We start from the raw sequence: 27,964 nt of genomic DNA, 5'->3' as shown, positions 1-27,964 counted from the left end.
CCCGCTCCCGTTCCCGTTCCCTCTCCGCTCCTTCCCCGTTCCCCCTCCTTCTCCGCCGGCAGCCGGGGACGCGGCTCGGCCCGGCCCGGCCCTGCGCAGCCCGCCACAGCGATGCACGGTACTGCCTTAGTGGCGCCCCCCCCCGCCCGCGCCGTGCCCGTGTCCCGGCCGGGGCGCCGGCAGGAGGCGGGAGCGCCCGCCCGGGCTTGGGTGACGCCCCCGCCTCGCTAACGCGGCGGCGGCTTTGCTAATGACCTGTCCTTTCTTCTCCTCCCCTCCCTTGCTATTCGCTATTACTTACTTCTCCGGCCCCGCGGTGTGAAGCCCTCGGCGGAGCGGCGGCGGACAGCAGCGGGAGGTAGCCGGCCCGGGGAGATGCTGTAGCGGCGCCCGGCTGCGGGAACGGGGCCGAGGGGCGGCGGGACGGGCAGAGCCGGCCCGGAGCCGGCGGGTGCAGGTAAAGAGCCGCCCGGGAAGCCCCGGGGGTGAAAGATTTCAGGGCGCTGGAGGTGGGAACGGAGGAGGGGGTAATGTCCTGTCGCACGAGGGTCTGGTTGGCAACTGTCATGTCTCCTGAATGGAACATCTGGATTGCCCTTAACCTGGAATGAACTCGGGCACCAGGCAGAAGGTATGTGCAACAGCATGCTCGCTTGTTGGCTTGGCTCGGTCAGGCAGGTTGTGCTGCTCCCGGTCGGCTGGCCAGAGGAGGGTCCTCTGTCCTGGAGCGAGGAGCAGGTCAGTGGGAACGCCTCCGGGGCTCGCTTTTGTGGTTTGCCGAGTTCTTGGTTGTCCCTGTGGGGCTGGATACTTGCTTTTCAAAAAGCATTCCAGAGGTAACAATGGAAAGGAGTTCCAAAAGGTGTTGCCTTGTATTTCTGTTAAGATTGGCCCAGTCTCACTCAATGACGCGGGGAGCTGTTCCTAAGCTCTCTGATGGAAGTAGTATGAGCACAGGATTCGTCACACAGGATTATCTGCCATGATAATGTTTGGCACTTTTGGCATTGGGTGTCTTAGTAGTACTGCACTAATAAAGGTGTTGCATAAGTTTTGTTGTGAAGGAAAATCGTGGTCAAGCTCCTTGTATTACAGAACATGCACAGACTTTCTCACTGGCATCTGGCACTGCTCACCTTTTAAAATTCGCTTTGCAGGCAGCAAGACTGGATCAGCTGTAAAAAGCCTTTTCCTTTGTAAATCCTGAATCATTGATGTAGCATCGAGGCTGCTACCTGGTGCCGTGCTGGAGCTGAGGCAGTTGTGGTTCATGTGATGTGGTCACACGTCTGCTAAACCTAAACCAGTATCATAACCTTGGTTGGCCGGCTCGTAGTGACTTTGAGTGGCAACTTTGGGAATTTCAAGTAATATACAGTGTAGCGTATTGGAAGGATGAGAGTGTGCAGACCTTATCAGAGGTTTGTGGAGCTCCACAGACAGCATGCTCGCTGTCTTTTGCCATGTTTGGCAGGAGCTCTTAGCGTGGTCCAAAAAAACATTCTTATCAAGCTGTTGCTGCCTTATATTGACTGTCATCCTCTGCAGTCAGGTGCACAGGGAGTTCTGGCTACCCACTGGAAACACCTTGTGGGTTTGTCACTTGCTTTTCAGTAGTTCTTCAGTGTCTTCTTTTTCTGTTAATACTGCAGTCTTCACGAAGGCTATCATGAATTTTAAACCATGGAGAGAGGGTTACACTTCAGTTGTGATTTTGTGTCGATATGCTTTTTAGTATTTTATGTGTGGAGTGTTAAAAAAATACAAGGGAGAATAATGTCCTACAGGAGAGTAGGATATATGGCCTAAGATACTAATTTTGTTATTAAAAATGGATTGTAATGCTCGCTGTTGCCCCGAAGTGGGCAAGGAAACATAATTTTTCTTATTATTTTTTCAGAAGCAGCTTGTATTTCAAAATTGCAAACGGCTCTATTCTTGTCTTGTCTATAGCTTTCCTGATGAGATTTGGGTTCTGACCTCTTCTTCTAAGGCACATGTCGTATTTTTGCTAGAGGGGGGGGAAAGAGAACACCATACTTGTCTTGGAAAATAAATGGAGTTGAATTTATATTTATATTTATTAAATGTACAAGCACATTTTCTTATGTCATTTTGGAATTTAAACTTTTTTTTATCCACTTTTTCAAAATCTCCCTGAATCTTTGTTTGGTTTGTTTGTGTGGTTTTTTTTAGCTATGTATGCTTTTTAAAGTATATAAAAACAAAATCTCTACCTTTGGAATGTAAATCCTCAAAATAAAGCTCAGTTGCAAAGACATCTCATGGGGCTGTGTGTGCACCTTGGAAACCATAACTACTCTAAATGTGACCACAGAAAGACTTGGACATTTGTGAAAATGCTCTTTAGGAGTACAAGTATTTCACTCTATAACAGATAATTAAAATAGCACAGGGCTGTCACTATAGTCTTCTCAGATGAGTGGTTTTGAATTCTTTTAGTCTGAAGGAAAAAAGAACAGAATTATATTGGGATATACCAGTTATATTCCCTAATTAGCTAGATGTCAGTGTGGTCCTGCTGTAAAACTAGGGACATATTAAAAAACTCAGTCATTTAAAAAATAATTTTAGCCTAAGTGAATTTAAAACTTCTTATTTTCCTTTTTTTTTCTTTTTTTTTTTTTTTTAAGAATAAAGAAATATTCTTCTTAAGTTATATTACATCATAGCTGTGTCAAATCAGTATAATATGCCCTGGGAAATTTTTGTTGACTCTTTATTTATTTTTTTTTAAGAATGCCAGTGACTTTTTATTGATGAAGAACTGCTTGTTATCACATGAAATGGAAGGGGAAGAGATTCTGGAAAACAACTTCTGTTTCAGCCTTGCAAGATGCTGCATGAAGGGGTGAGTACACACATGGACTGGGCATAGGATCTCTGTAAAGAGTGATTAATGTGCAGTCAAATGACAAGGAAAGAAATCTGAGCATGTAGTGCCAATCAATAACTGATAAACAGAAAATAGTTGCACAATCAGGAGAGCAAAGTAAAACTCCCTTATGTTCTGATATCTACTGCTGTCTTAGGTGCTAGTCAGTTGAATACTGAATTCATAATATTTTGGAGGTAGAGTGCTCAGCATTTCAGAGGACCAGGTCTGTTAAATTAAATATTGAACGACTTTTTATGAAGTGAAAGGCCGAATCTTTCACTGAAGTAAAAACTCTGGTAAGGTTGGGCCTTTAATCATCACTATCCTCAAAATAAAACTAAAATCTCTCAAAGAGTGTGATATTTGCCATGTTTTAAAGATACTAGAGTGATATGAGGAGACTGTTGTGTGCCCAGATTGCATGTGGCATTGAGATGTTGCCAAATCTGACTCCACTTCCTCATACCACTTCTCATAGTTTCTGCTTATGAAACAATATTTATTTATAAGTGCACTGCGTGTGTCTTTAAATATCTAAGAAGTGTAATTCCTGTGTCCAGTGAAGGACTTCTAGTGCACAGATTAATATAAGTTATAAACCACAACTCATTGGCACTCTAATCCTGACTGAGGCTTGAGTTGTTACATGGCTGGTTTGTGTGGGTCTTTGCTAAGTCTTAAAATGTGTCTGGTGTTCAAATTTTTTATCCTTTGGAAAGATGCAAGCTACCAAAGAGGCATAGTTTGTTCTGTGGTGCTGCATTCAGGTAGATTTATTGTTTTGAGTTCAAAATTTTCATATTTCATATTTTTGTATCTCATTAGTTTGTTTTCATTTTGTGGAGAAGTGCGTAGAAGGAAACCAGAGCTGCTGTTTGGTGTGCTGGTTGAGCAAATCCTCACTCATTTGTGAGTGTGTAACATCCTGGAGCTGAGAGAATTTATCATGGTGAATGGTTTAGAGTCTGATGTATTTTAAATGGAAAAATAATACCACAATACCTTATTATTTACATTTAACAATAACAAAAAAAAAAAAAAACCAAACAAAACCAAAAACATAAAAATGGATCATTTGAAACTATTCTACAGCCTGTGATTAAGATTTGGAGGCAGGTCTTACTGTTTTGTTGTGTATATCCATTAACCAGCACTGCTATGCTAAGTTCTATTGCCTGAATATGGGCTTGTATTGCCATTCTTTGTTTTGTTTTGTTTTGTTACACAAATAAGTGTTCCATGCCTGTTTTGTTTTAAAATTATTTATGGGAAATGATTGCTATAACGAATCACAGAACAAACCACTGAACATGAATGTTCAGAAGGTAAGAGCAACTCACGTCTTACTTGCAAAACCTTATTTGAAAGTGAAGACTGGAATTACTGATGATGTTTGTGAACGTGCTGTTAGTGTTACTGCTTCAGGAAAAATGGTACAAAGTACCTGACACTTGTCACATTGTTTAATGGGAGTCATGGGGGAGGCTCCCATTAAACAAAACAAAACAAAATCAAGCCAAACTCTCTGGCCTCTTTATTCAGCATGTATGGAAAACATTCCCTGGAGTAGTAGGGCTGAATAAGTAAGAATATACTGTGAAACCGATTGGATCTGTGGGGGAGGAGGAGGGAGAAGGTGTCAGGAGACTGCTGTGGAGACTCCTGTTCATTAGTGCCCGGTGGCATTCTGTCCAACAGGGTGGAGGAATTCTCCAGTACAGCTGTCAATTAATTCACACACTCTGATGTAAAAATGCAATTAATTACAGCCCACGGGTCGCAGCGAGTATTGCTGGCTTGTTGGCAGTTTTCAGTGGAAGATTACAAAATAGCTACATATATATGTGTGTGTATATATATATATATATGTAAAACAAGTGAAGTTTTTTTATATTCTTGCCCAGGATAAAGGACATGCTGTGTGCAGTTAAGCAGGCCAGTGTGGTCAAATCAGGTAGCAGCTTTAGTACCTGGCTGAGCAAGAGACAAGCAGCACAGGGCAAAGCAGCAGCTGTACCTGTCCTTCTGTGCTGGGGATGTACAGATGTAAATGTGCATAAACAGGCCAGTAGTTTCAAGCAGCTGTCAAATTTTCAAGCTAAATGTACATTCTGTGCATCTGATTTTCAGCATACTGAGCTGCTGTCAATTCTAACCAAATTTACAAGGAGTTGCATTTTCTCAAGATTATAAATCCTGTAATAAATCCTGCGGAAACGCAAAAGTGATTATCCCCTGAGAACATGGAATTGTTCTCTTTGCAGCTATCATTCATTTTATTTCTCTATTACATGGCAGGGGGAGGTGTGTGTGTATGAATGAAAACATAAATGCAGGAAAGAACGGGATGTCCTCTGTCAGTGCTTCCTGACAGCCCTGCAAATACGAGCTACAGCAACAAGTGTGGCTCCACGGCATGGCTGGATCTGATCTAGGCTCCTTCTTTCCTTCTCCCATCCAAACGCTTCTCTCCGTCCTGTTTGCAGCCCCTCAGAGGGTCCGTTGAGCTCTCTGAAGCTGCCTGCGGTTTTCCTGTGAACGGAATTGTTTCACCGAGGCGCTGTGTGTGCCCTGCGGAATAACACCGGCCAGGGACTGTTCCCGGGAGCTGGCTCGGAGTGCCGGGATGGCAGGGCTGCCGAGCAGCGTGCAGTGCCCGGGGCTGGGCGCTCTCCTGGGAGCCTGCCAAGCTGCTGCGGGCCACAGCGGTGCCCGGGAGGCTCCGGAGTCAGTCACGGTGCCAGAGGTGACCAGCGGGATCCGGCAGCGCCAGAGCCAGCCCAGGCACCGGGGAGAAGCGTGGCTGGAAGGGCAGAGGGAGAGGGAAGGAGCGGGGCCGTCAGTTCCAGGGAGCTACTGAAGGGATCTCCTCTTGATGTGAGGGAGCTGTTGCGTTACTTGAGCTGACTTGTCTAGCGACCCTTAAGGTAACTTTATTTTGCAACCAGTCCCTCAGAGGGACTGTGTGCTGTGTCCCCATAGCTGCTCTTTCCAACCCTGATTCAGGCCAGCTGAAATGCCTTACAAAGTGAAGTAAAACTGGAATATGAAAGTACAGGCATGGCTTTTTAAAGAGGTTTTCTTTTCCTGGCTGTTCCATCGGACTCACATTCTTCCTCCACCTTTCTACAGTTCAGATGCTTCCTTGGTTAAAAGGAGTGGGCTGGCAGATGTACAGCAGTGCTGTTAAACTGGGCACCAGATACCTTCCACGTCATAGAGGATGAGCAGGGAACACATGGCAGGAAAATAATTGGTTATAGTTTGCCACGTTTTGATCATGCAGGAGTGTGAGGCTTGTGATCTGTACACTGTAGTGAGAGACCTGATTTAGACCTGTGAAGTCATGTGTCCCAAGTGGATCCTCTGTGTGACACATCAGGAGCTTGCAAATACAAGTACTTGATGTCCATTTGCCAAAAAATGTAGATTAATTGCATTCATGCCTGTTGCCAAGGCTGCTGTTAGTAACGCTAATTCAATGTAAACTTTGGGTTTGTGCGATAGATTTATCACAAAGAAAAACTTTTAAAGGCAGGGATGTCTGAATTGTCAGAGTAAAACTGAAGGCCTTTTTCTTAACAAAAAAAAGAAAAAAAAAAACCAAACCAAAACCAACAAAAAAAACCACCCAGCAACAAAATGAAAGAATTTTGTTTAACATTCCTCTCTGAGTTGTGGCATGACATTAAATTGAAGTTAGTTTATTTTTAGCAGGTTTCATTTGTTTATTTACTTAAACGTAATAGCTGAGCAACAAGAGCCTGTAAAAATACTTCTAAGGAATGAGTAAAATTGTTGCACATTTAGAGTAAGTAACCTACACAACTTCAGGTGCCAGTTACATAAGACATTGGATTTTTTTGTGCTGGTAGAAGACTATAAAAGCTGGCCCATTGGAATGACTCAATTTTCAAAAAGATACTTGCAAGCAGCAGGGATGTAAATCTGTAATATTTTATCTGAGGGTCATTATTCTTTAAAGTCTATAAATCCCTCTGTTAAGGTGAATTTAATTTATCAAATAAGTCATGTTATTATGTCTGGACAAGGGAATAAAGTTTATCAGTGAAATAAAGCCACTGGAAATACACAGTGGTGGTGTTCTCTGCTAAGAAGGCGAATTCAGGCTTCTTGAATCTCTTCCAGAAAGAGATGTAAATTCCCCTGGAGCTTTTCAAGCAGTGAATAATCATGGTCTGTTATGTTTGGTGATGAATCATGCGAGGAGTTGCAGATGGTGAGGGGTGCAGCTGTGCAGATGCTGGAGGAGCTGAGCTTGGAGACTTGGAGGACTGAGGGGGTGAAGGAGGTGATTCGGGGATGGGTTGATATGGCTGGGTAGAAGAGAGGGATAAGACAGCTGAAAGAATATTGGAAAGGACTGTAACCTGAGATGTGGGATAGGGAGTGTGCTGGTGACTGAAAGGAGGTACTCTTGAGGAAGACACATTTTTTTTGTTGTTACTGGTCTTGGAAGCAAAAATTGCAGTATCAGATACCAAAGCAACTGGACTTTTGTCCTGAGCCAAAACAATAAGGAGCCCTTAGCTAGAAGTTTAAGCTATAAATGAAAAGAGAAAGCTAAGAGACTTCATGTCTCTTTTAAAGGAATACTGGTGTTAAGTAGGAGAGCTTTTGTTGGAGAAGGTACAGATGCAAAGTTGTGGGCTTTCTTATTTCTGTTTTTCTGACCAGGACGTGTAATGAGATCAGGGTGGCAAAATTTGGGAGTTTGTCAGATGAAGAAGTTATATCTGTCCAAGTCGACTAAAAATGAGGGGTTGCAAGGCCTAATCATTAAATGGCAGGTGAGACTCAAATGAAACTTTTCACAGTCTTAAATCAATATGCCAAAAACACCTTTCAAATTTTTACATTAAGTAATTTTAATTTAATTTTTTTCTTTTTTTTTCCCTCTCCTTTTAGATTGAAAGTTTTATTCCAAAACAATAGCTCTTTATTCAGAAAGAATGTTGCCATTAAGAAATCTGCAAGAATTAGGGGGTAGTGCAGGCAAATGTCCAGATCAGTCTTGGAAGAGAGTTTTGCCCCCAAACTGAGAGCAATTTTCAGGATTGTTTTCTCACCTCCTCTGGTCTAGTTAACCTGTCAGGTATATGCAGTATGGTGTGCTGGCCAGTAATTCTGGGCCTGCAAATCTTCTCAAATTAGAGAGAGCAGTAATGGCTGCAAAGGCATTAAAGTTCTTTCATTTTCATGGAAGTTGGTGACTGGGTAGAAGAAAAAGGAAAACACACTGACCCTGCTGCAGAAGTGATGCAGTATGAATTTATTCAGCAATTGTCTGTTCTGTTTGGCCTGTCAGTTTCCAGCAAACAAATGCCAGCTAAAGACAAGTATTTTTATTTATAACAAAGCAAGGATTCTAATTTCTAGAGAGTATGTTACTGCTATATGTTGTAATATATATGTGATATATATATATTATGGTAACATACTGAAGAATATGTTGTTATGAATAATATATACCACTTGCTATCACACATGAGGGTCTGCAGATAACAAAAGGAATTCCTGTATCCTGTTTTGTAAGAACACTTTTTAACTCACCAGTACTTACACACAAACCCTAAAGATTGTTGAAACACCATCAGTTTCAGAAAGTGCATCCAAGTGTGTTTGACTCTTAAGTTAGTTGCAACTGACTTTTTCTTTTCATAAATATAGTATGTCTGAATTTTCCCATTCGTAAGGAAGGGTTACTAGACAGTTATGCTTGTAAAAGTTATGATGTTTTCTGTGACTAAACAGTTTGTATGTTATGTTTTTGTGGGTTTGTTTGGGTTTGGGTGGGTTTTTTTGCATGTGAGCAAGTAAATCCTCTGAGTGAGAGGTTTATGCAGCAGCACCATCAATATGCCAAAAATTTTGCCTTGCACTGCATCTGTGTGTATTAGATTATAATTTTAATTGACAATTTCAGTTGCACAGATGTCTTTAATTTGTTACCTTATGAAGTTTATTTTTACCATATGTAGTGAAAATGTACTCTGCAGGAGACTTAGCAAGGGGCTTACATTTTATTTACTTCAGGAATTGATTGTATTGGAGATAATAATTTAGTCACCACTCTAAAATGCAATTTCTATTTGCCTGTTACCCTCAGATATCTGTATCCTTCAACAAATGAGGTCTCTGTAGAATATCAGGGCATAGTTAGAAAATTGTCCAGCAGACACTTTTCATAATCTGAGAGGCATTAATCACATGTATAAGGAAACAATTGCAGCATTCCAATTTAGTCTTAAGGATCTGGTTCCCAGTGAGCAGCATGTTGGGGCAAATGCGTGGGCTGTTTGTAAATGCTGTACATGTTGTAATCAACTTTGGCTTCACCACTCAAACTTATTTTTACCTATTAATTAAAAAAAACCAAAATAAACAAAAAAAACCCTGACAATGGCTTAGGATATCTGATCTATGCCTGCAGTTCATAAGATCCAGTTTTTGTGGGATTTTTGTTTTTTTCCTTTTTCTTAAATCTCTTAATTCTGGTCATACCGTGCAACCAGATTTAGCCTCAGTCTGAACTCTGATCTCTGAAATTAAGGTGTCCCTAACTGTTAATCAATTCATAATCTTGGCTTATATAATTAGCTCATCAGACATTTGTACAGTATTGCAAACCTTAGAAAAACCCAGCAACTTCCAAGGAGTTTTTGGGACACACCAAATAAATGGGCAAGGAGCTTTTGGGACACGAGGAAAGTAAGATAGCTTCAGGTTCATCAACGGGGTAATAAAAATAAAGCAAATACTCAGATGACACATTTGTGTGAACGTGACCTTGGCCCGTGGATCGAGTAGCAAATACATGTATGTCATGTTTGTCTGAATGTGACCTCCCCTTGGTTCAAATATCAGTCATAAATCAAACCCCAGCTTTTGATGTACATGCAGCAGGAGCAGCCTCTTAAATGATGCACCAGATCTCAGTTTCTCAGCAGTTGTGGTCTCCACATGTCAGTGTTCAGCACACAATCCCAGCATGTGTGTCAGCATGTCCTGTCAGCTTCGTGGCCTGCCAGGTGTTGTCACAGAAGCTTTAGAATCTGTAGAACTTTGAAGCACAAACTGCTGTGATTAACACATGTAATCTTTTGAATCCTCCTCAAGCATGGAATAATTCGACTGGAATATAGCAGTGACTTGAAGAGATACTGACATTGAAATGGATTGGGTGAAGAGCAAAACCTGGGGATTCATTTGGGTTACTGGATATTATGAACTCCAATATGAATATTTGTTTTAAGTGTATTAACAACTTATGTAATAAACTGACTAATCTTCACTCATACTGCTTTATAGGCTGATTTTTTTTAAAGCCATGTGAACAGTAGTATCTTGATTCTACAGATTAGGCTGGTAGTCAGTTTGAGTATAAAAATGGAAACAGACACCATTACAAACCGAGAGGTTTTTAGGCTTTCTGAGTATCTGGACTATACAAGTTGAAGCAAGACAAAACACAAAATTTTTTTAAACACCAGGTTTTTCACTTGAGTATTTGGCAGTGCTTTCTTGGGTTTGGTACCGTCTAAATTTCAGATTAGATTAAAATGTAGTTAAAAAAATACAAAAACCTAGGAACTCAAAATATGGAAGGCAACCAACAAAGGAAAAATCCCCAAAACCCCACAAACAAACAAAAAACCCAAAGCAACAAAGACCCCTCCAAAAACGCTTCTTGAAGAAAACAGGAAATTGAAGGAAAACATTATAGTTTTTTTCAATAACCCTAAGTATAGTATTATACAGTTTGTTAATTTATATTACTCTTGACTTATATTGAAGTCCTGAGTAGACAGTTCTTTAAAGGATTTGGCAGACACAGATTTAAAAGAGATTTGAAGGCCTTACTTTGACATACAGCTATTTCTGACTTTAGTTTTAGTTCAGCATTCACCAGACAGAAAAGTCAAGTCTTCCCATTCCCAATTACAGAAGCCTTCAAAGCATTTACTTTCTGGATATGAAAACTCACATTTAGAGGAGAAAAAAACCAAACCAAACAACCAAAAAATCTCAGTCATGTTGGCATTCTGTGCAGACTTGAACCTATTTGAGCTTGAAGGCAGTTCAAACAACACCTCTATCTCCACTCTTTACAATATGGGATTTTCCTTTTATCAGAAGGGCCTCGATGCAAATTTGACTAATGCTATGTTTGATACATCCATTTATGTGGAAGAAAGCAAGCATGATTGCAGATAGGTGTAAACTTGAGGTGATAGACCTGTAAGTCTTGTCTTTGGAGCCTGGAGGCAGAGATTGCAAAACCTTCCTGTCCCGGTGCTGATGAAACCAAATCTGCCTCGTGTTGTCAAAGGGATTGCAGGGGCTCCTTTAAACACAGCCTTCAGATCTTACTGCACCCATACCTGGGAGATGTGGTCTTTCATTACATCTGAAGCTGAGCTGTCTGACACAGGCTGGCTGGTCTAATGTTGTAGGTGCAATATGGTGAAATCTATTTTCTGCTCTAATATGAAGTCAGTGTAAAGATAAAGTGTTCTGAATGGAGCTCCTAGTTACCAGGATCTTGTGGGGCTTGTTGAATTTAAGATTTTCCATTAGAAAGCCACTTGATGCTAGGATATTGTTCTATTCTTTACAAGCAGCTGAAGTCTTTTCTTCGAGCTAGATTCTACTCTCAGCTTGAGTTTCCAGCACTGGAACTTCCATTTCGTTTTTGTTATTTATTTATTGGAGCATGTTGTGTCAACTTAGAATAAATGCCTGTATCTTCCATCTACTGGACCTCAGTGGCAGTTTTACTGCTGGGAGGTGAATATCTATGGGATGTGCACATAGCAGCCTGCATGACATTTACATGGTCCTGCCAAAAAATGGTAATACCCCTTAATCTAATAGAGGTGCTGTCTGATCTGTAAAGCAGTTTTCACCTTTCAAAGGAGACCAAAGAGGCTTCTTCACTTCAGGCAGTGCAAGTGCCTGGTTTGCACACCCAGCCTGTCCACACAGTCACTGGATTCTGCAGAGGAGATTCAGGCTGCACATGCAGTTCTCTTTTGGCCATGCAGCACGTGTACCCCTTTTGCCAGCTCCTTATTTCTGCCCTCTCCATTGAGCCAGCACTAGTATTTGTAAGGCTTTGCAGTGAACTGCATCAGGGAAGTGGTTAGGTTGAAAAGTACCACGCTTTCAGTGTGTAATCATGGCCTTGAAGATCAGTCATGGCTCTGGAAATTCCATTGAGCTCCACTCAACCCAAACATGTTAAGCGAGCTGTTTGACGTTAGGTGAGATGAATTACCTCTCTCATTTCTGTTTGCTGAAAATTAATTTCCTCTTTGTAGTTTTTTCTGCATTAGTAACTGCATCTGTTGTGTGAAAGCTAGAGGGTATGATATTTGAAATGACTAGTTTCATTATCTCCTGAATAGTTTTGTTGCTGCCCTGTTATTAGTTACTTCTTAAACGGTAATCTTGGCAAAACAAACATTTTTCCAAGCTATTTAGTTTATAATAAGTGTGTTACATAAGTGAGAGAAGGCATTGGAGGAAACTGTGGATATATAATCTTGAAGGTCTAGAAAGCAGATGAATGGTTTAAAGCGGGAAGGTCACATTTAAAAGGAGGGTTGAGTGGTCCTGATCTGTAATATACACTAGCCAATGTCATTTAAAATCCAGTGAAACAGAAAATCCTGGGTCCGAAGGAACACAGTTTCCTAGCTCAGTAAGGTCTCCTTGAGTTTGGCTGAGTAATATAAAAACCTAAACAAAAAACAAAAAAAAAAAAAAAAAAAAAAAACAAACAAACAAACAAAAAAAAAAAAAAAAAAAAAAAAAAAAAAAAACAAAAAAAACCAAAACAAAACAAAAATTCCTATGTTGTTTTTATCATTTTGTTTGGGCTTAACCCCAGGAGGCAACCAAGCCCCACTTGCTCACTCCCCTGCCATGGGGATTTAGGTACCAAATCTTATTTTCTATTCTTTTTTGTGTTGAACCAGAATATTGGAAATACTCTGCGGCTTACCTATTCAAGGATCTTCCTATCCAGTGGAGTTTCCTAAAAATACCTATTGCAATCACGAGTTTTACATGTGCTGTTTTCAGCCCCAGCATTCCCAAAATGACCTAGAGGTAATGATTGTTTCAACTTTAACCCTGGTATTTGCAAGCAAGCCCTTTACACGATCAATTTGTTTATGCAGTAAGATCAGACTTTGTTACCGCTTCCCAGAGACCTTTGCATCTCAGAGACCTCTTTCCTTTACAGGGGTTATCCCTGGTGTGGCCAGTATTAAATGTGGAAGGGATGGAGGTTTAGTGTCCCTCCCTGCCTTTCCAAAAATGAAGCAAGTAACTGCTAGCTGCATGTTGAGGTATTTTTCTTTAATAATCTAACTGATTTCTTTGGGACCGATTTCAAGTTTATAGGTAAGTTACTCAGTGGGCATTCACAGTGAGGATGTGGGAAAGGACTTCTTGTGAAAATAGGCATATTTCAGAGATAACAGGATGTGAGAGAGTAAAACCTGTTTAACCTTAAAATCACAATTACATGAAATGGTGTCCTTATTTTTCTATGTTCTCTTCTCTTGTTTTCAGTTTGTGTGTGTTGGTAGGAAAGGGGTTATGGAGACTAAAGTATTGTATGGGAAACTGAGAAAATCCTCTGCGGGTGTCTTTGAGGCACACAATTTTTGTAAATACGTGGAAGACACAGATCTTTGAGTGGAATCATCGTGCTGCATCTACTGCTTCTGCTGTTCTAACATGTACAAGGCTTTTTGTAAAGCAAAATTCTCTCTGTGAATATTAAATGAACTTCATACTCGTTACCCTTTTTATTTTAGAAGCTTTTTTTCATTCAAGCAAGGATCAATGCATGTTATGTGAAACCTGCCAATGAAAGCATATGCACGTGTAAACATGCACAGAACACAGAGAAGCCAGAAGGCACTTTACTGCTCAAATACTAGACATTAAATATTTTCTGTGCTTATAAAAAAATTATTTGTCAGTATTGTGAATATTAGTATATTTTGACAGTCTTCAGAAATTGTTTTGTTGTCGCCATGCTTGCCTAAGTACCAGTTAATCATTGACAAGAGCTCTAATGATTAAGCAGCTGTAATTTACTTGTAGTGTTTGAAAGTACAAAAGGGTATGTAATTTAATAGTTAAAACAAGCAGCACTCCATTTATGTTTCACTAGCTATTAGGTTGTTTTTACAGAAATGTAGCTAAAAAGGCTGCTGAATTTTACATATTGTTAGTAAATGCAGAAGAGTGTGCTGTGGTTTGGGCGATACCAGGCAGCTGTTGCCATGTTCAGAGGTCAGCTCTCAAGCTTTCCTGACAGATAATGCCTGTTTTGCCTGAAGGTAGACTTCAATGTTCGCTTGATCTTTTAAAAATACGTGCGCTGGATGAAGAAGTGGTGCTTGGAGAGATGTATGTGATCCAGCAGGGAACACTGGGTGCAAGAAGCCCAGTGCCTACCAGAACCTCCACAGCCATCCTGGGGCTGAGTCTGCAGAGGAATAGAGTGTTTCTGTGCTGTGAACAACTGGTTTAGCCCAGGAGAACTCCATGGAGAGCACACTGGAAGAGCAGTGCCAATCAGATGCTCTGCCATTCCTCTCTTCTTTTTGCTGATGCCTCCTTAGGGAGACAAATTTAGTAGTCTCCTTTGGGTTACTGGAGGTTTCTCTATACTTTTCCCCTATCACAAAATAGATACATCACACGGATAAGAATTGAACTGTATTTCCGCAAATTACACGCTAGGGATTTCTCATTTCTGAGTCTGAGTATGTTGTGGTTATGTCAGGGACGTGGGTAGATAACTAAGAGCAAACAGCACAGCTAGTTCCAGGCTTAACCATGGGCTTAACCATGCTGTGTGTCCAGCTCTCACCCAGCAGCACAGTCGGTACAGGAGAGTCCCTGTTTGTCTGTAACTGGTGTTGGAAATCAGGGATAAATTCCCATCCTTAGTCTCCTACATATTCCTGCTTGCTGCGCTATGTGGCATAGAAATTGTTTTCCCTTTTTAGTTAAAACTATCATGTTTCAAAGAAACTGGGCAAATAGATGGGTACTAATGATCTTTGTAGAATGAGGTGGCAAGTTAGTAAGAGTGGCAGCATCTCCTTTATTATTCCTGCTGAAGAAGAGTGAGTAGAGTATTGATGTTTGTTATAAGTTTTGGTGGGAAGTGCATAATGCCTTCTTGTAGAAACACTTTTCTCAGCAGTGGAGAGAAAACAACAATCTGCAGATTGATCTTGTCATAACTTTCATTCATCTTGAAATCTTTTGGGGAATTTTCCCCACCCTGTGCTCTTGATGATTCATGTTGCATAAAGCTTCCAGAGCTTCCAGAATGTTGTATAATATTTCACCTCTTTATCAGAAATCCTGTATTCAGTGTGCTGCAACTGGTTCAAATATTTTTTTTTAATATCTGATTTTTTTAAAAATTATTCTTTCACCAGTAAAAAGAAGTTTAAGTGACTGCTCTACTTGATCAAAATGGTGGACACTGAAAACCAGCTCTATCCCCTTACTCCCTTGGAGGAGGAGGATATAGACAGCCCTTTATCTGGAGAGTTCCTACAAGATATGGAGAACATTCAAGACCTGTCCCAGTCTCTAGGTGATGATAGTTCTGGAGCTTTAAGTTTAGCAGAATTCCAATCTCTGGGAAATGGTCCAGGATCTGATGGATCCGTTATAACAGGTAAGAGAGTTTGGTTTAACATAAAACTTTTTTTTGTAAATAGAATGGTAGAAATTAGTAATTACTTTAATGCAATGATTATTGTTTATGATGAAGTGACACTAGAAATATATAACCTGATTATGGCATGGTTTTAAAATACTTAAGGCTAAAGTTAATATGTTAGAGAGATGTCTCTGAAGAACGGCTGTAACATAAAGTTACGTAGTCTTTAGTCCCAGGCTTTGTTTGGGTGATCAGAACAGGAATCACTCCAATAGTGTGGGACACTGGTGATCTCAGCAAGGTTCTCCTGTTGAATCTGGGTGTTTGCAAGTCTTCTAGCAGGAGAACCAATTTACTATTAACCTTTTGGTTGGTTTGCATTATGCTTTGTTTGGGGGGGGGGGAGGGGTCTTACTTTAGATCAGTTCCCAGCCTGTGATCCCTATTTTACCTTGGAATAATAGATCTGAGGCAGCTGAAATGAACAGTGTGGGTTTGAAGGGAATGGGGAAGAGTTGCCTCCTGTCACTATTGACTGAGGGAATGTTTCTAGAAGTGTGACCCTGTTCCCTTTTGGTTGCAGACCTTCTCATCAGGGAGATGAGATCCGAGACCTTGTACAGGAAAAGCTTTATGCGTGTGTGCATTTGTTTATAACGTGCTCCTTCAGAGGCAGGAGGCTTTACCATGATTTGAGTGTAGGTGTGTACAAGGCCTACAATAATTTAGATCAGCTCCTACTGTCACCTTCTCGTAGAGCATTCGGTTCTCATTGCAAAACATACTGGTTTTGTGGTTAGAGAACATGCAAAATGTAAACTTCCAAGGTTCAAGTTCCATGAGGCAAGTAAAATGAAATCACACTTTAAAAAAAATCCTGGAGTTTAGGCTGTTCTTGATGACTCTGATGCCTGTGGGCTTGGCAGCACTGGCAGTGGAGACTCTGAGTTCTGTGCCAAGGTTTTTTCCAACATAATACTTGCTGACCTACATTCATGAGTGTTTCTTAATCTGTCTGTTAACATAACACACCCATTAATTTGCTGAAGTCTTGTGGTGCAAGTTGCAAGATGGAAGATAAAAGAAATTCTGGCCTCAGAAAATATTTTCCTCAAACAAGGTGGAAATATTAATTGAAATAATTAAGGTTGGAAGGTGTTAGTTTTGTAATGTGTTCATCTACTGGTGGCACGTCTGGCGAGTTTATTTCTTTGCACGATACAGAAATGCTTTGCCTGTTTTAAGAAAAACACAAAATACCTGAGGCAGGCTGTTCAGCCTTCCTGCTGATGTGCAGGACTCTTCCATCTGCTTTTCAGGCCTCGGTTTGGATTGTCATTTAAAATTATGAGTAGCTTTTCAAAGGTCAGGGGTCCTTATGTGTGTCTGAAGTGTAGCTGTGTGAGGTAGGAATGTGTCTCTTGTGGTGCTGCAACAGGAGATGCCCTGCTCATCCCTGCACCACAAGAGATGGAAAATGTAAAGCCAAGATGAGCTGCTCACAACCTTTCTGCAAAGAACATTGGTGTGGTGTGTATTTATTGGGTCCATTATCACCCATCTAGTTCTTGTTGCCAGAGTCACTCCAGTAAGGCCTTTTCCTTCTTGACATCCTATGTCACATCAAAATTAGCAAGGTACACCCTGTATTTTGTGTCTGTTTGCACTGGGAATATGAATTATTTTTCAAAGACTTATGGTCAAATTGTTAGTTCACTTAATGACTATTAATGCAAGATTACTTTTTAAAGCTCATTTTTCATGTGGTTTTAGTATAGAAATTGTATCAGTCTTGATAGTACAGTATTTATGAAGTGTTCCTTTTTATTTGGTTTTTTTTTCAGACACCCTTTCACCAGCATCCAGTCCTTCATCCATTAATTTTGCCACAGCTCCAGGTAGCATAGATGAATCACCCAGTGGAGCGTTAAACATTGAATGTAGAATTTGTGGGGATAAAGCCTCAGGCTACCATTACGGAGTACACGCTTGTGAAGGTTGTAAGGTACAGTCATAATTTTCTTCTTAAGAACCGAAATCACGTTGCTTTATTTATGGGGTAATACAAAGATAAACATTTGATACGTAAATGTTTAATTACTAGAGCTCCAGCCATAACATTGATTTAAATAATAAACCTACCTGTGGTCTTTTTTTCTGAAGTAAGTCATCCAGACACCATAACTCAATACCAGACCTTCATCAAGCAGGAGCAATTCACAATGATAATTTTAATGCTGCTTTTCTGTATGTAGTTAGTGAAATGCTAAAACAAGACACTAAAATGTGACAAAAAAAAAAAAACAAACAAAAAATAAACAACAACAAAAGAACCCAAAGCCTTCTTGCTCCACTAGTGTTTTATTTGTGTTGGGAGTATGGCTGGGAGGAGTATGCCACATTCCTGTTTAAACAGCAACAAATCCTGAATTTCTCACCTCCACCACATGCTGCCTGAATCCCTCTTGTAGTTTTGAGGCCAGGGCATGTCTCTGATGCAAATTACTCCTATAATTATTGCATATTTCTTGGGATGACATGACTTTTTTTTTTCCAAACTTTTTATAGGGTTTTTTTAGAAGAACAATTCGTTTGAAACTCATCTATGATAAATGCGATCGCAACTGCAAAATTCAGAAAAAAAATCGTAATAAGTGCCAATACTGTCGTTTCCAAAAGTGCCTTTCAGTTGGAATGTCACATAATGGTAGGTAAGAGTGCCCTTAATTTGTTTGTTCCTACCCAGAGTCTGCTGCTGTAGGCAGGCACTTGGATAGCATTTTTACTCACACACATGAATTGAACTTCAGATTTTTTACAGGATAAAAAAACATCCCGCTGCAGGGGACACCAGTTTCCCTGAAGGGTTCATGTGGTTGATACAGAGCTGCCAAGTGTGCTGTTATGAGCTTTACACAGTTGTGCTACATGTCAGTTTGTCCATATGAATCTTCATTTATTTGCTTTCTTCACCCCAGAACTCTGGCATCAGTACTCCCATTGAAACAAATTTCAACACTGGAAGAATTCTGACCGAGAGTTTTGTAGAAGAGTAGGAGGAGAACAACTGCTTTCATTGTGAGGGGTAGTGATGTAGGACAGAAATCTGTAGGAAAGCAGCCTTCATTATTTTTCAGGTTACAGTGCAACAGTTCTTGGGCAGATGGCTCAGAAAGTGGGGAGGGAGGGCAAAGGTCTGTGCTGACTATGCAACAGGAATCTGGTCGGTTGTTTGTTAAACAGAATGGCAAAAACTAGAGCATTTAGATATCCAGTTTAAAAGTTATGTTGTTGTTTGTTCTAGTGATTTTAAGATAAGGGTGGCAAGCTTGTGGCCTACAGACCAATTTCAGTCCACGAGGCAGTTCTCTGTGCAGGACGTAGCTTGCTGAGCCGCACGGGTGAAGAGGGAGAGGCCAAAGCCATGAGAAAGCACATCTCACTTGGCCAGAGGACACTAGTTTGCTTTCCCTGCTTGGCTCTGATATTGTCCAGGCTGAACTTGGGGGCAGATGCAGTGTGAAAGGAGGTAAAAATGCTGGGCTAGGTGAAAAGCTATGGGTTAGGAGACAAATTTCCTAAGGAAACTATGCAGATGGGATAGGTGGGGTGGGAACATGGCTGGGGGGAAGCTGCTTCTGACATTGTAGTCTAGAGTCCCAGCAGGAGGCATTGTGAGAGTTGACTTTCTGGTTCTGCAGAAGCCTGGCTCTCCTGAGGTGAGCCTTGACTGAGATTGAGGTCCACTGGGAGAGGGTTGGTAGTCTCTGCAAGACTGGGGATAACCATCCTCAAAAAGTGTGCTGGACAACAAAGTGACATCTCAGTTTGGGAGCTGAGCAGGCAGCCGTGCTGGTTGGCAGGAACTGTGTGTGAAGCTGTTTCATCCTACTAAAAACACTGTAGCCACCTGTGCTGCAGCTGAAGGGAATAGCCACAGTTTCCTTGCAGCAAACATGTGGGAGGCAGCAGGGAGAAGGGATGGCTGCTAACTTCCTGGTAGTACTTCTCAGGAAAAGTGCCACAACTAAATTTATACCCATAATCTTAAAAGTGTAAGTTTGAGTTTAGAGAATGTGTTCTTCCACTTTTTCAAGAGGCTGGTGTGACCACCCACCCTTAAGGGGGAGGAAGCACCTAAGCCAAATTACAAATAGACTTTCCTTGTTGGACTTCCACTGAAGTCCACAGCTGTATGTCAGATCATGCCTAGAGTCACCTCCTTGTGTCATGAGAAGTCGCCCTGGGCATGCTGAAGGTGTTCATGCCTTGAATTGCTCGGTGTAGGCAGTGAGGTCCTGTCCTCACTGGTTGGATGCTGAAATGTGGTTCAAGCAACTCTCTGTATGAGCCATCTCAAACCCTCCTACACCTCCCAGTGGGGCTGGCTTAGCTAGAAAATGAAACTGAAGAAGGATGTGGATGTGCCTATGAATGGCAAGACCACTTGCCCAAAAACCAGGAGACCTCCATACCCAGAGGTGTGTCAGACTTGCATCTCCTGCCTCTCAGAAGAATATCCCAGTGGCTAAATTGGGTATTCAGACTGTTCTCCTCTCCAGTCTTGAAGGGCTAGTCTGTTGAGAAAGCAGTGTGGAGTATTGGGGGCAGTGGAGATTTTGTTGCCTCTAGCCTTTGGGCTGTAAAAGCAAGTCTTTGGGCTGGGGTTCCCACTGGCAGTACAGATGTGTTGAATAAAGAACTGGATGCCCCTGCAGGTTCTGAGCCAGCAGTGGCATTCAGGGCTGACTGCGTTGCAGCTCTCCAGCTCGTGTGTGTGCTTTCTGCAAAGCTCCTGTCATGAGTTTACTCAGTGTTTTAAGTCTTCCCAAGGTGGACTTTGAGTTTCACACTGGGAACTGTAGAACTCAATGAGGAGAAAACAAAATACAAGCATGTTTAGGTGATGTAGAAGGGAAAAGGAATGTGTTCTAGCTCCCTGCAGATAGCACTTTTTGTTCTGAAACACATGATTTCCTCCAGGTTAGCATGTTAGTCACTGACTGTGTTGGGAAGGGGACGATTTCGTCACCTCTAGCTCAGTTTTTCTAGACAGAACAATCTTACTGCTCTAATCAGCAGTGGTAAAAGGCTTAAGTTCTTGTATAATTCGTGTTTGTTTTACAATTGTATCTTCCCATCAGCAATACGTTTTGGACGAATGCCGAGGTCTGAGAAGGCCAAGCTCAAAGCAGAAATTCTAACAGGTGAAAATTATGTAGAAGATTCAGAAATGGCAGATCTTAAATCACTTGCCAAAAGGATTCATGATGCCTACCTGAAAAACTTCAATATGAACAAGGTCAAAGCCAGAATTATCCTTGCAGGGAAAACCAATAACAATCCAGTAAGTACTTTTCCTGTTATTTTAAAATAAAACTGACAGGTACATAAGGTGATTGTAATAATTTGGTCAATCTTCAGCAAATCTTTTAGAAAATAAATGTCATGGTAAAACAGATGTGAAGTATTCAAAACGAGTATCTGTAGTAAATATGGTTGCTTTCAACCACTATCAGAATAGTAAGAAGCTTCAGGAAAATCAAGTGATTACCTTGTAAGTGAAAAACTCATAGCCCTAACTTATTGTTCTTAATCAAAAGTGAAGTGATACCTGAATGTGAAAACCTCTTGATACAGGGAGAACAGTTCAAAATTATTTTCCTCTTATGACAGTTAAAAAAAAATGTTTTTCTGCCACAAATGCCAGGATAAGTACTAGTAGCTTGTAGGGTGTACAGGTGCTCTGCATGACTTTTGTTTTAATCAGGAAAATATTTATAGCATGAGGGAAAAAAAAACCTCGAGTTTGTAATTTTTTGTTCACAGCGCTGGCCATTTCCTCACCCAGCCTTCCTGGTCTTTTCTGTATGGTTCCTTTGAGAGGCAGAAGCAAGCAAGGTCGTGAAGACACATAAGCTGTAGAAGTTATTTTTCTTTCAGGGTATTTTAGCCAAGATCTACCCAACTGGATCAACTGCTTTTTGTTTGGTAGCACATGGGAGAGTATAACTGATGTAAAGACTCGCTTGTTTCACTCCATGCATATTTATTTAAGCCCTGCTATGATTTTTGTTACTTTCACGTAGAAGATAAGTATGTTATTTTATCAGCAACTTCAGTTTCAGTAAAAATTTGCAGGGAAGAAACTTTACATATGCCATAATGAAAACCATGTCAGTGTGGGGATGAGTGTTATCAAAATTGTAAGCAAACTGTTTTCTGCATTATGGAATTTGGCATATAATAGTGTAGTCTAGCCAAGCCTACAGCTTTCTGCATTGGAAGAGAGACACATGAATTATCCCAGTCTTTTTCACTGCACTAAAGAGGTGTGTAAAATGAGGCACAGGCTTAAACATGTTAGGGGTACAGGCTGACATGACCCTACAGTAAATACCACCTTTAGCTCCTCACTGAGTGGGCTTCTGCAGAAAATCAATTCTGTGCTTGTTACCCTGTGTCAGAACCATAAACCACAAGATGTGTCAGATGTGCAGGGATGGATCCTAGAGCACTTAATCCCAGTTCTTGTATTTGAATGTGTGTGGGACACAGCCAGGGGACTGAGCAGCCAACAGTGACCAGCACACACCTGCCCGGGTGAATTTGCACATAAAAATCAATGAAGAATCAGCCTGGTACAAACAGACTGCTTCCAATTTTTTCCACATGCAGGGAAGAGCAGAGAGGTTTTAGGCGATTTCATAATTTCTTAAGAAAACAAACATTTTCATTTTCTTTTGACTTTTCAGCAGAAAAACAAATTTTTAAAAAGGGGGTTTTTTGCTTGTAATTTGCAACCCACCTGTTTCAGAACTGTGCATTAACAGCTGATTTCAGTGAATCCTAATTTTTGGCACCACTACAATTCATTTCAGAATGAATGAGCATTTTTCATGATGAGATGGTGTCATTTTTTAATTTAGCTCCCAAGGCCTTAGCCATACCTCTTTTCTGTGTACTGAAATGATTCTTTTTTTCTTTAAGTATATAAGGTAGTGTACATCTATTAAAGGTTTAGAGATGTGTTGTGTTTCTTGTTTTCCACTTTCCACTCATATCCACCTTCCCATGGAAAGTTCTGCTCTGTGTAACTGTGCTGGAGTGAGATGGAATGTGCAGTAGCCATAAACATTGAAAAATGGACACCCATAGGAACCTGACCTGCTGGACAGTTTTCTGAATGAAACAAGTGAATCCTATGAGTTCTTGACAGAGCACTATGTGTTCCCCAGGCTGTTTAATCTGAAATGAGCAAAGCAGCACAGGGAAGGTGCTTGGTGTTTTGGAACTAAATTTCTGTTCAGGGTCAGCAGCTGTGACTTCGCTAGGCTGGGAAGCAAAAAACCGGCGTTTGTTGTTATTCTTCAGTGGATTCTACTCTGTTTTGGTTGTTGCTCTGCAGATAGGTATAAAAATATTTTTGAGTTGTGATTGTTCGTAGGAAAGTCTGAATGTTGCTTTTGCTATGATGTTTTAAGAGAGAGGCTCATCTGTTTGATGTACCTTTCAAAACAAAGGGGATCATGTAAAAGGCAAAATTTTGTGTTTGGCATTCTGGTGGGATTCTCTGGTTAGAGATGACTCAGCACCAACTGCAGCTGGGAAGTTGGGACAACTGGGACATTGTCTATGAAAATCTGATAATAAAACACAGGAGTAGTGCAGGGTTCACATTCTTATGCAAATGTGCTGCCCTGTGTATTGAAATGACTTGTCTGTATTCCCCCTAGGGTACTTCAGGAAAGCATCATGAAGTGCATCAGATGTAGTTAGTTTAGGAATCGATAGGAGTGTAGGCAGAATAACCTGGACTTCAGGAGAAGGTAATCCAAGTCTTTTGTGAACCCTCTGGGAACTGGCTCTGAGATGGATATGTGCATACCAAGCACAGGACTGCTGGAGATTTGCTGTAACTATTAGATAAAGCTAAATAAAAGATATGCCCTATACCTTTGCGTTTGACTATTTGCATTGCTGTTTGCAGGCCAGACTTGTTAAGTATTGCAGTTTGTCATGCACTGTTTGTCTTGATGAGAAGCATAAAAGAACTCAGGGTTTATTCACAGTTGAGGACTGATTAGCAAGGAAGTGAGAGTTCATCAAAATCCTTATTCTTCAGGAAGAAAACGACTAATAGCCATTATTTAGTGACTGAACTAGTGGGGTTTTTTTCTCTGTAGCCGTTTGTTATACACGACATGGATACCTTATGCATGGCAGAGAAGACCCTGGTGGCCAAGCTGGTAGCCAATGGGATTCAGAACAAGGAGGCAGAGGTCCGAATCTTCCACTGCTGCCAGTGCACGTCCGTGGAGACCGTCACGGAGCTCACGGAATTTGCCAAATCCATCCCGGGCTTCTCCAGCCTGGACCTGAACGACCAGGTGACGCTGCTGAAGTACGGGGTGTACGAAGCCATATTTGCCATGTTGGCCTCTGTGATGAACAAGGACGGGATGCTGGTGGCCTATGGGAATGGATTTATAACCCGGGAGTTCCTGAAAAGCCTCAGAAAGCCATTCTGTGACATAATGGAGCCAAAATTTGATTTTGCAATGAAATTCAATGCACTGGATTTGGATGATAGCGATATATCCCTTTTTGTTGCTGCCATTATTTGCTGTGGAGGTAAGCATTGCGTATTTGCTCTCTAAGGTAGTAAATTTTAATATTTTTCCCCTCTCATGAATTAAAAATTTTAATGGAAAAAGCCTCTATCCTCTGGAAGATTCAGTTCTACCACTAACTAAACTTTGAAGAGTCATTATAAAATTATGACATGTATTCTTTTGCTTGTTTTGAGAACAGATCGTCCCGGTCTTGTAAATGTAGGACACATTGAAAAAATGCAGGAGAGCATTGTGCATGTACTGAAACTTCACTTGCAAAACAACCATCCTGACGACACCTTCCTCTTCCCAAAACTCCTCCAAAAAATGGCTGACCTCCGACAGCTGGTCACAGAGCATGCTCAGCTTGTTCAGATAATCAAGAAGACTGAATCTGATGCACATTTACACCCTTTACTACAGGAAATCTACAGGGATATGTATTAAGGATTTTTAGTACTTTTTTCCACAATATTTAAAGACAGAGAAATACAGATGGGAGCAAAACTACTTTGTACAGCTACGTGCTGTTCACTCAGCCCAGAGCAGGAAAAATCTAAAACTGGGGAACTGGAGTGTTGCACTTCTTTTGGTTTGGGATCTTTCGTCTTCTTTTGAAAAAAGTGCTGCAGAAAAATACTGGTCAGAGTGCTCAGTGAAGTGTCTTACAATGGTTCTTTTATTTGGAAATTTGAAGATTGGTAAGGAATACGTATTTGTGTAATAAATCGGAATGTTAAGTAACAGAAATGAACAAAATTGTATTTCCTCTTGGCTTGGTCATTTTCGTATTAATATAACAAATTCAGCACCTTCCTTCCAGGTATCTGCACAATCAGAAAGACAATGCACTTTTGCCTAATGGTAATTACTGAGAACCAGCTAACATTTTTCTTAAAGCATTCAGTCTAGGTGTAGCAAATGGCCGGATATTACTGTCCATACCCTTCTAAAAATTTGGAAAGATCTTTGATCCATTGCTGCTTTAATTCCATGAAATGATGTACAGCTTCATCTAGTGTTACCTTGGCATACTTAGGGTTAGCGTGTTTAAAAGATGGTTCTCTTATGAAATCAAACAAAATCCAAAGAGTTATCTAAAATACAGCAGAGATGCTTCAACAAGTGTGTCTTGTAGAGTCAATATGATAAACTGATGGGACCTTTTTGTTTCAAAAGTCTTTTAAGGAAATGTGAAAATATCACTGATGAAAAATATATTGTATCCCCTGTGTTTTTGTAGAACTTGTAATAGCTCAGGATGCAGTTTTGGCATAAAAATACTATTTTGAATTAGCAAGAGTTTGGGAGAGACTGAAAAAATCTGACCCTACTCCAGGAAAAAAAAAATTAACTTTCCAGCAGTGATACTGCACTGTACTGCAGTGATAGCTGATTCCAAAGGAATGACTGGATAGGAAAGGCACCAGCTTCCTTAGAGTGTCTTGGCAGTGCAGTTGTTTGCACCTGTTTACTTTTCTAATGAATGCACTGCTTCATTTTTTACTCACTTGGCTATATTTCTATTCCTTCTTCGGCCTCATTGATAGAAGTGTTTGGTTCTTGTTTTCACCAGATTTTGTCCTTGTGGATAAGGTGACAGCAACACCAAGAGCAGTGTTTGTAGGTGGCAGACTGTGTCACAGGATGAAAGGCAGCACAGCTGAGAGTGAGTTTATCGTGTTCCTCGGAGTAAACTGATTTTTACAACAGCCCTTGCTGTACTCCTGGTGCAAAATAAGCCATGAGGAAATGGCTTTCTGACTCAGCCCCCTCACGGGCTCTTTTCTCAGAGAGCTGCCCAGAAATGCCAGCTGCACGCAAGGCTCTCTGCCGTTTCTCTTTCGTTTCTTTGATACAGCAACTTTACATTATTATCTCCTCATTTTACTTTCTGTTTCACAACAACGAGGTCTCAGGAGCAATCCCAGCGTTTTCACTGCAATTAAGCTTTCAGTGGCACAGGAGGACACTTTGTTTTATTGTGGCACATCTGAAGACACCGGAATCTTCACTGCGAGATTTGAGTGATGGAGTGAGGACATCACACTGTCGTTCCTATTTCAGTGGCAATGCTTGTTTCTGTCCGGGCCCACAGGCACAGCTGGACATTGGAAAAATTACAGGTTTAAAGGCAACTTGGGGTTTATCTGGGCAAGGATTGTGGCAGAAGTTATAGATAAATATAGATATGTTTAATGTAAAATATTGAAGCACAGGCCTCGAATTTGGTGAGCATCTAGGGCAGGATAGAAACAGTAACTGCATGTGCAGTTAAAACAAAACTTCCTCCCCTTCCCTGTTGCCAGCAGGAAGAACAGGCCTCAAACGCTGAGAGAGGAATGTTGGTCTTGCCAGGAACGCTCAGATGAGAAATGGGCTGCCTTTTGTGTCCCAGAGCAGCACACAGTGTGCCCTCAGAAACAAAGAGAGGATTTTAGGAATGCTGCTGCTTTATTCTCCCAGCCAACCCCATTTCACTGAGAAGCTGTGGGGTTTAGGCCATAGAAATAATTGATCTGCAATATTGCTGACACAAAAAGTTGTCGAAATATCAGCCATTCTGGGATGGTGTTCTGAAACTGTAGGAGCCAACTGTTAGTTTATCTTCTAAAAAAAAAGAAAAAGATAACTTGAATTATTTTTCCCCAAAGCTCAGATTTTTGCAAAGGGCAAATTTCAAAGTTGTATTCCATAGTCTAGGTATATTGTAGGTTCTCAGGAAAGTCAGCCACAGTCAGTGTGCATAACTGTTTTTCCAGCTCTTGTTCTCAAAAGGGGCTAAAACATTTTAGCAACACTTAAAAACATGGAAAATGAATAATAAATACTTAAATTCTCAGCTAAGCTATAAAGAATTGCAAATAGAGTAACTCAGTGAAAGACATAACATTTAGCTGGTTTAGCAGCTGCTTGTAACAAGCTCCTGTTATTAGCATCAGAAAAGTGCTTTTTTTTTTTTTTTCTGTTATTTGAAAGCCAGCAAGAAATTTTTGACTACTTCCTTGGATATTAAAAATTTGATTTCTGTTTTAAATTAAATTGCAGACCCTTAAGGAGAAGAAAAAGAGGGAAAAAAAAAAAAGATAACACATCTCTGAATTACAGAAATATGAACAAGATGTTAACACAGCCTAAAATTCTGGATGGGTTCCACTGCCCACACTGCTGCCCTGTGCACATTCCCACAGTCACTTCAAAGAGTGGCACAGGGCAGACAATTGCTGAGAATTAATGAGCAAAAGAACTTCTCATTTCTACATTACCCTTTTAATGAATTACATTTGCTCCTTCAGGAGGTGCCTGCAGCAGTTTTTTGGCCAAGGAGGTTTTAAAGTTACTCAGTTTATGTCTTTTTTTTTTTTTTTTTTTAATTTGGAATCCAAACTAGATCTGTTTCTGATCTATTACTTCATCCCCTGCCCTATGTGCAGATAGCCTAATACTTTAAAATACCCCATCTATGGAGGGAAGAAAAGTGATCAGATTTTAGGATTAAAATGGTATGAAACATTTACTGGCTCATCAGGTACAGTTTGGATCTGATTCTGCCAACATAACTCATTTTAGAGTCACAGCATGGAAGAACTCTGGTTGGCAATCAGGCCCCACAAACAGCTCAAGGCAAGAGACAGCAGATGGATAGAGAAATATCCTGGGAAACAATGGTATGACTTGCTTAAGTTTTCAGCAAACCTACAGATTCCTGATTTTTGAGCA

At 40.8% G+C, this 27,964-nt stretch overlaps 1 protein-coding gene across 2 annotated transcripts; it reads left to right on the top strand.

Annotated features, from left to right (window-relative positions):
* On the top strand, positions 1-27,964 carry PPARA (peroxisome proliferator activated receptor alpha). 2 transcript variants are annotated; one of them, XM_066184320.1, is made up of 9 exons: positions 1-118; positions 325-457; positions 2,760-2,872; positions 15,400-15,644; positions 17,474-17,634; positions 18,198-18,336; positions 20,774-20,976; positions 23,816-24,263; positions 24,444-27,964. In XM_066184320.1, exons 4-9 carry the CDS (start codon positions 15,437-15,439, stop codon positions 24,689-24,691), a joined length of 1,407 nt encoding a protein of 468 aa, XP_066040417.1. In that variant the 5' UTR covers positions 1-118; positions 325-457; positions 2,760-2,872; positions 15,400-15,436; the 3' UTR covers positions 24,692-27,964. The 2 variants fall into 2 exon arrangements, with proteins under 2 accessions (XP_066040417.1, XP_066040418.1); XM_066184321.1 differs by lacking the exons at positions 1-118; positions 325-457; positions 2,760-2,872 and adding an exon at positions 12,719-13,333.

Source organism: Chamaea fasciata, unplaced genomic scaffold (assembly GCF_029207755.1).
Source record: "Chamaea fasciata isolate MVZ Bird 193981 ecotype frontalis unplaced genomic scaffold, bChaFas1.0.hap1 SCAF_5, whole genome shotgun sequence".
Lineage (NCBI taxonomy): Eukaryota > Metazoa > Chordata > Aves > Passeriformes > Sylviidae > Chamaea > Chamaea fasciata.
Note: the sequence above shows the minus strand (reverse complement) of the source record. Positions and strands in the feature narration are given on the sequence as shown.

Bases quoted from the DNA above. Each gene is read 5' to 3' on its own strand.
- PPARA (XM_066184320.1), top strand. From the start codon at position 15,437: ATGGTGGACACTGAAAACCAGCTCTATCCCCTTACTCCCTTGGAGGAG. The intron at 15,645-17,473 runs GTAAGAGAGTTT...TTTTTTTTTCAG, and splicing joins TGATGGATCCGTTATAACAG to ACACCCTTTCACCAGCATCC. The intron at 24,264-24,443 runs GTAAGCATTGCG...TTTTGAGAACAG, and splicing joins TGCCATTATTTGCTGTGGAG to ATCGTCCCGGTCTTGTAAAT.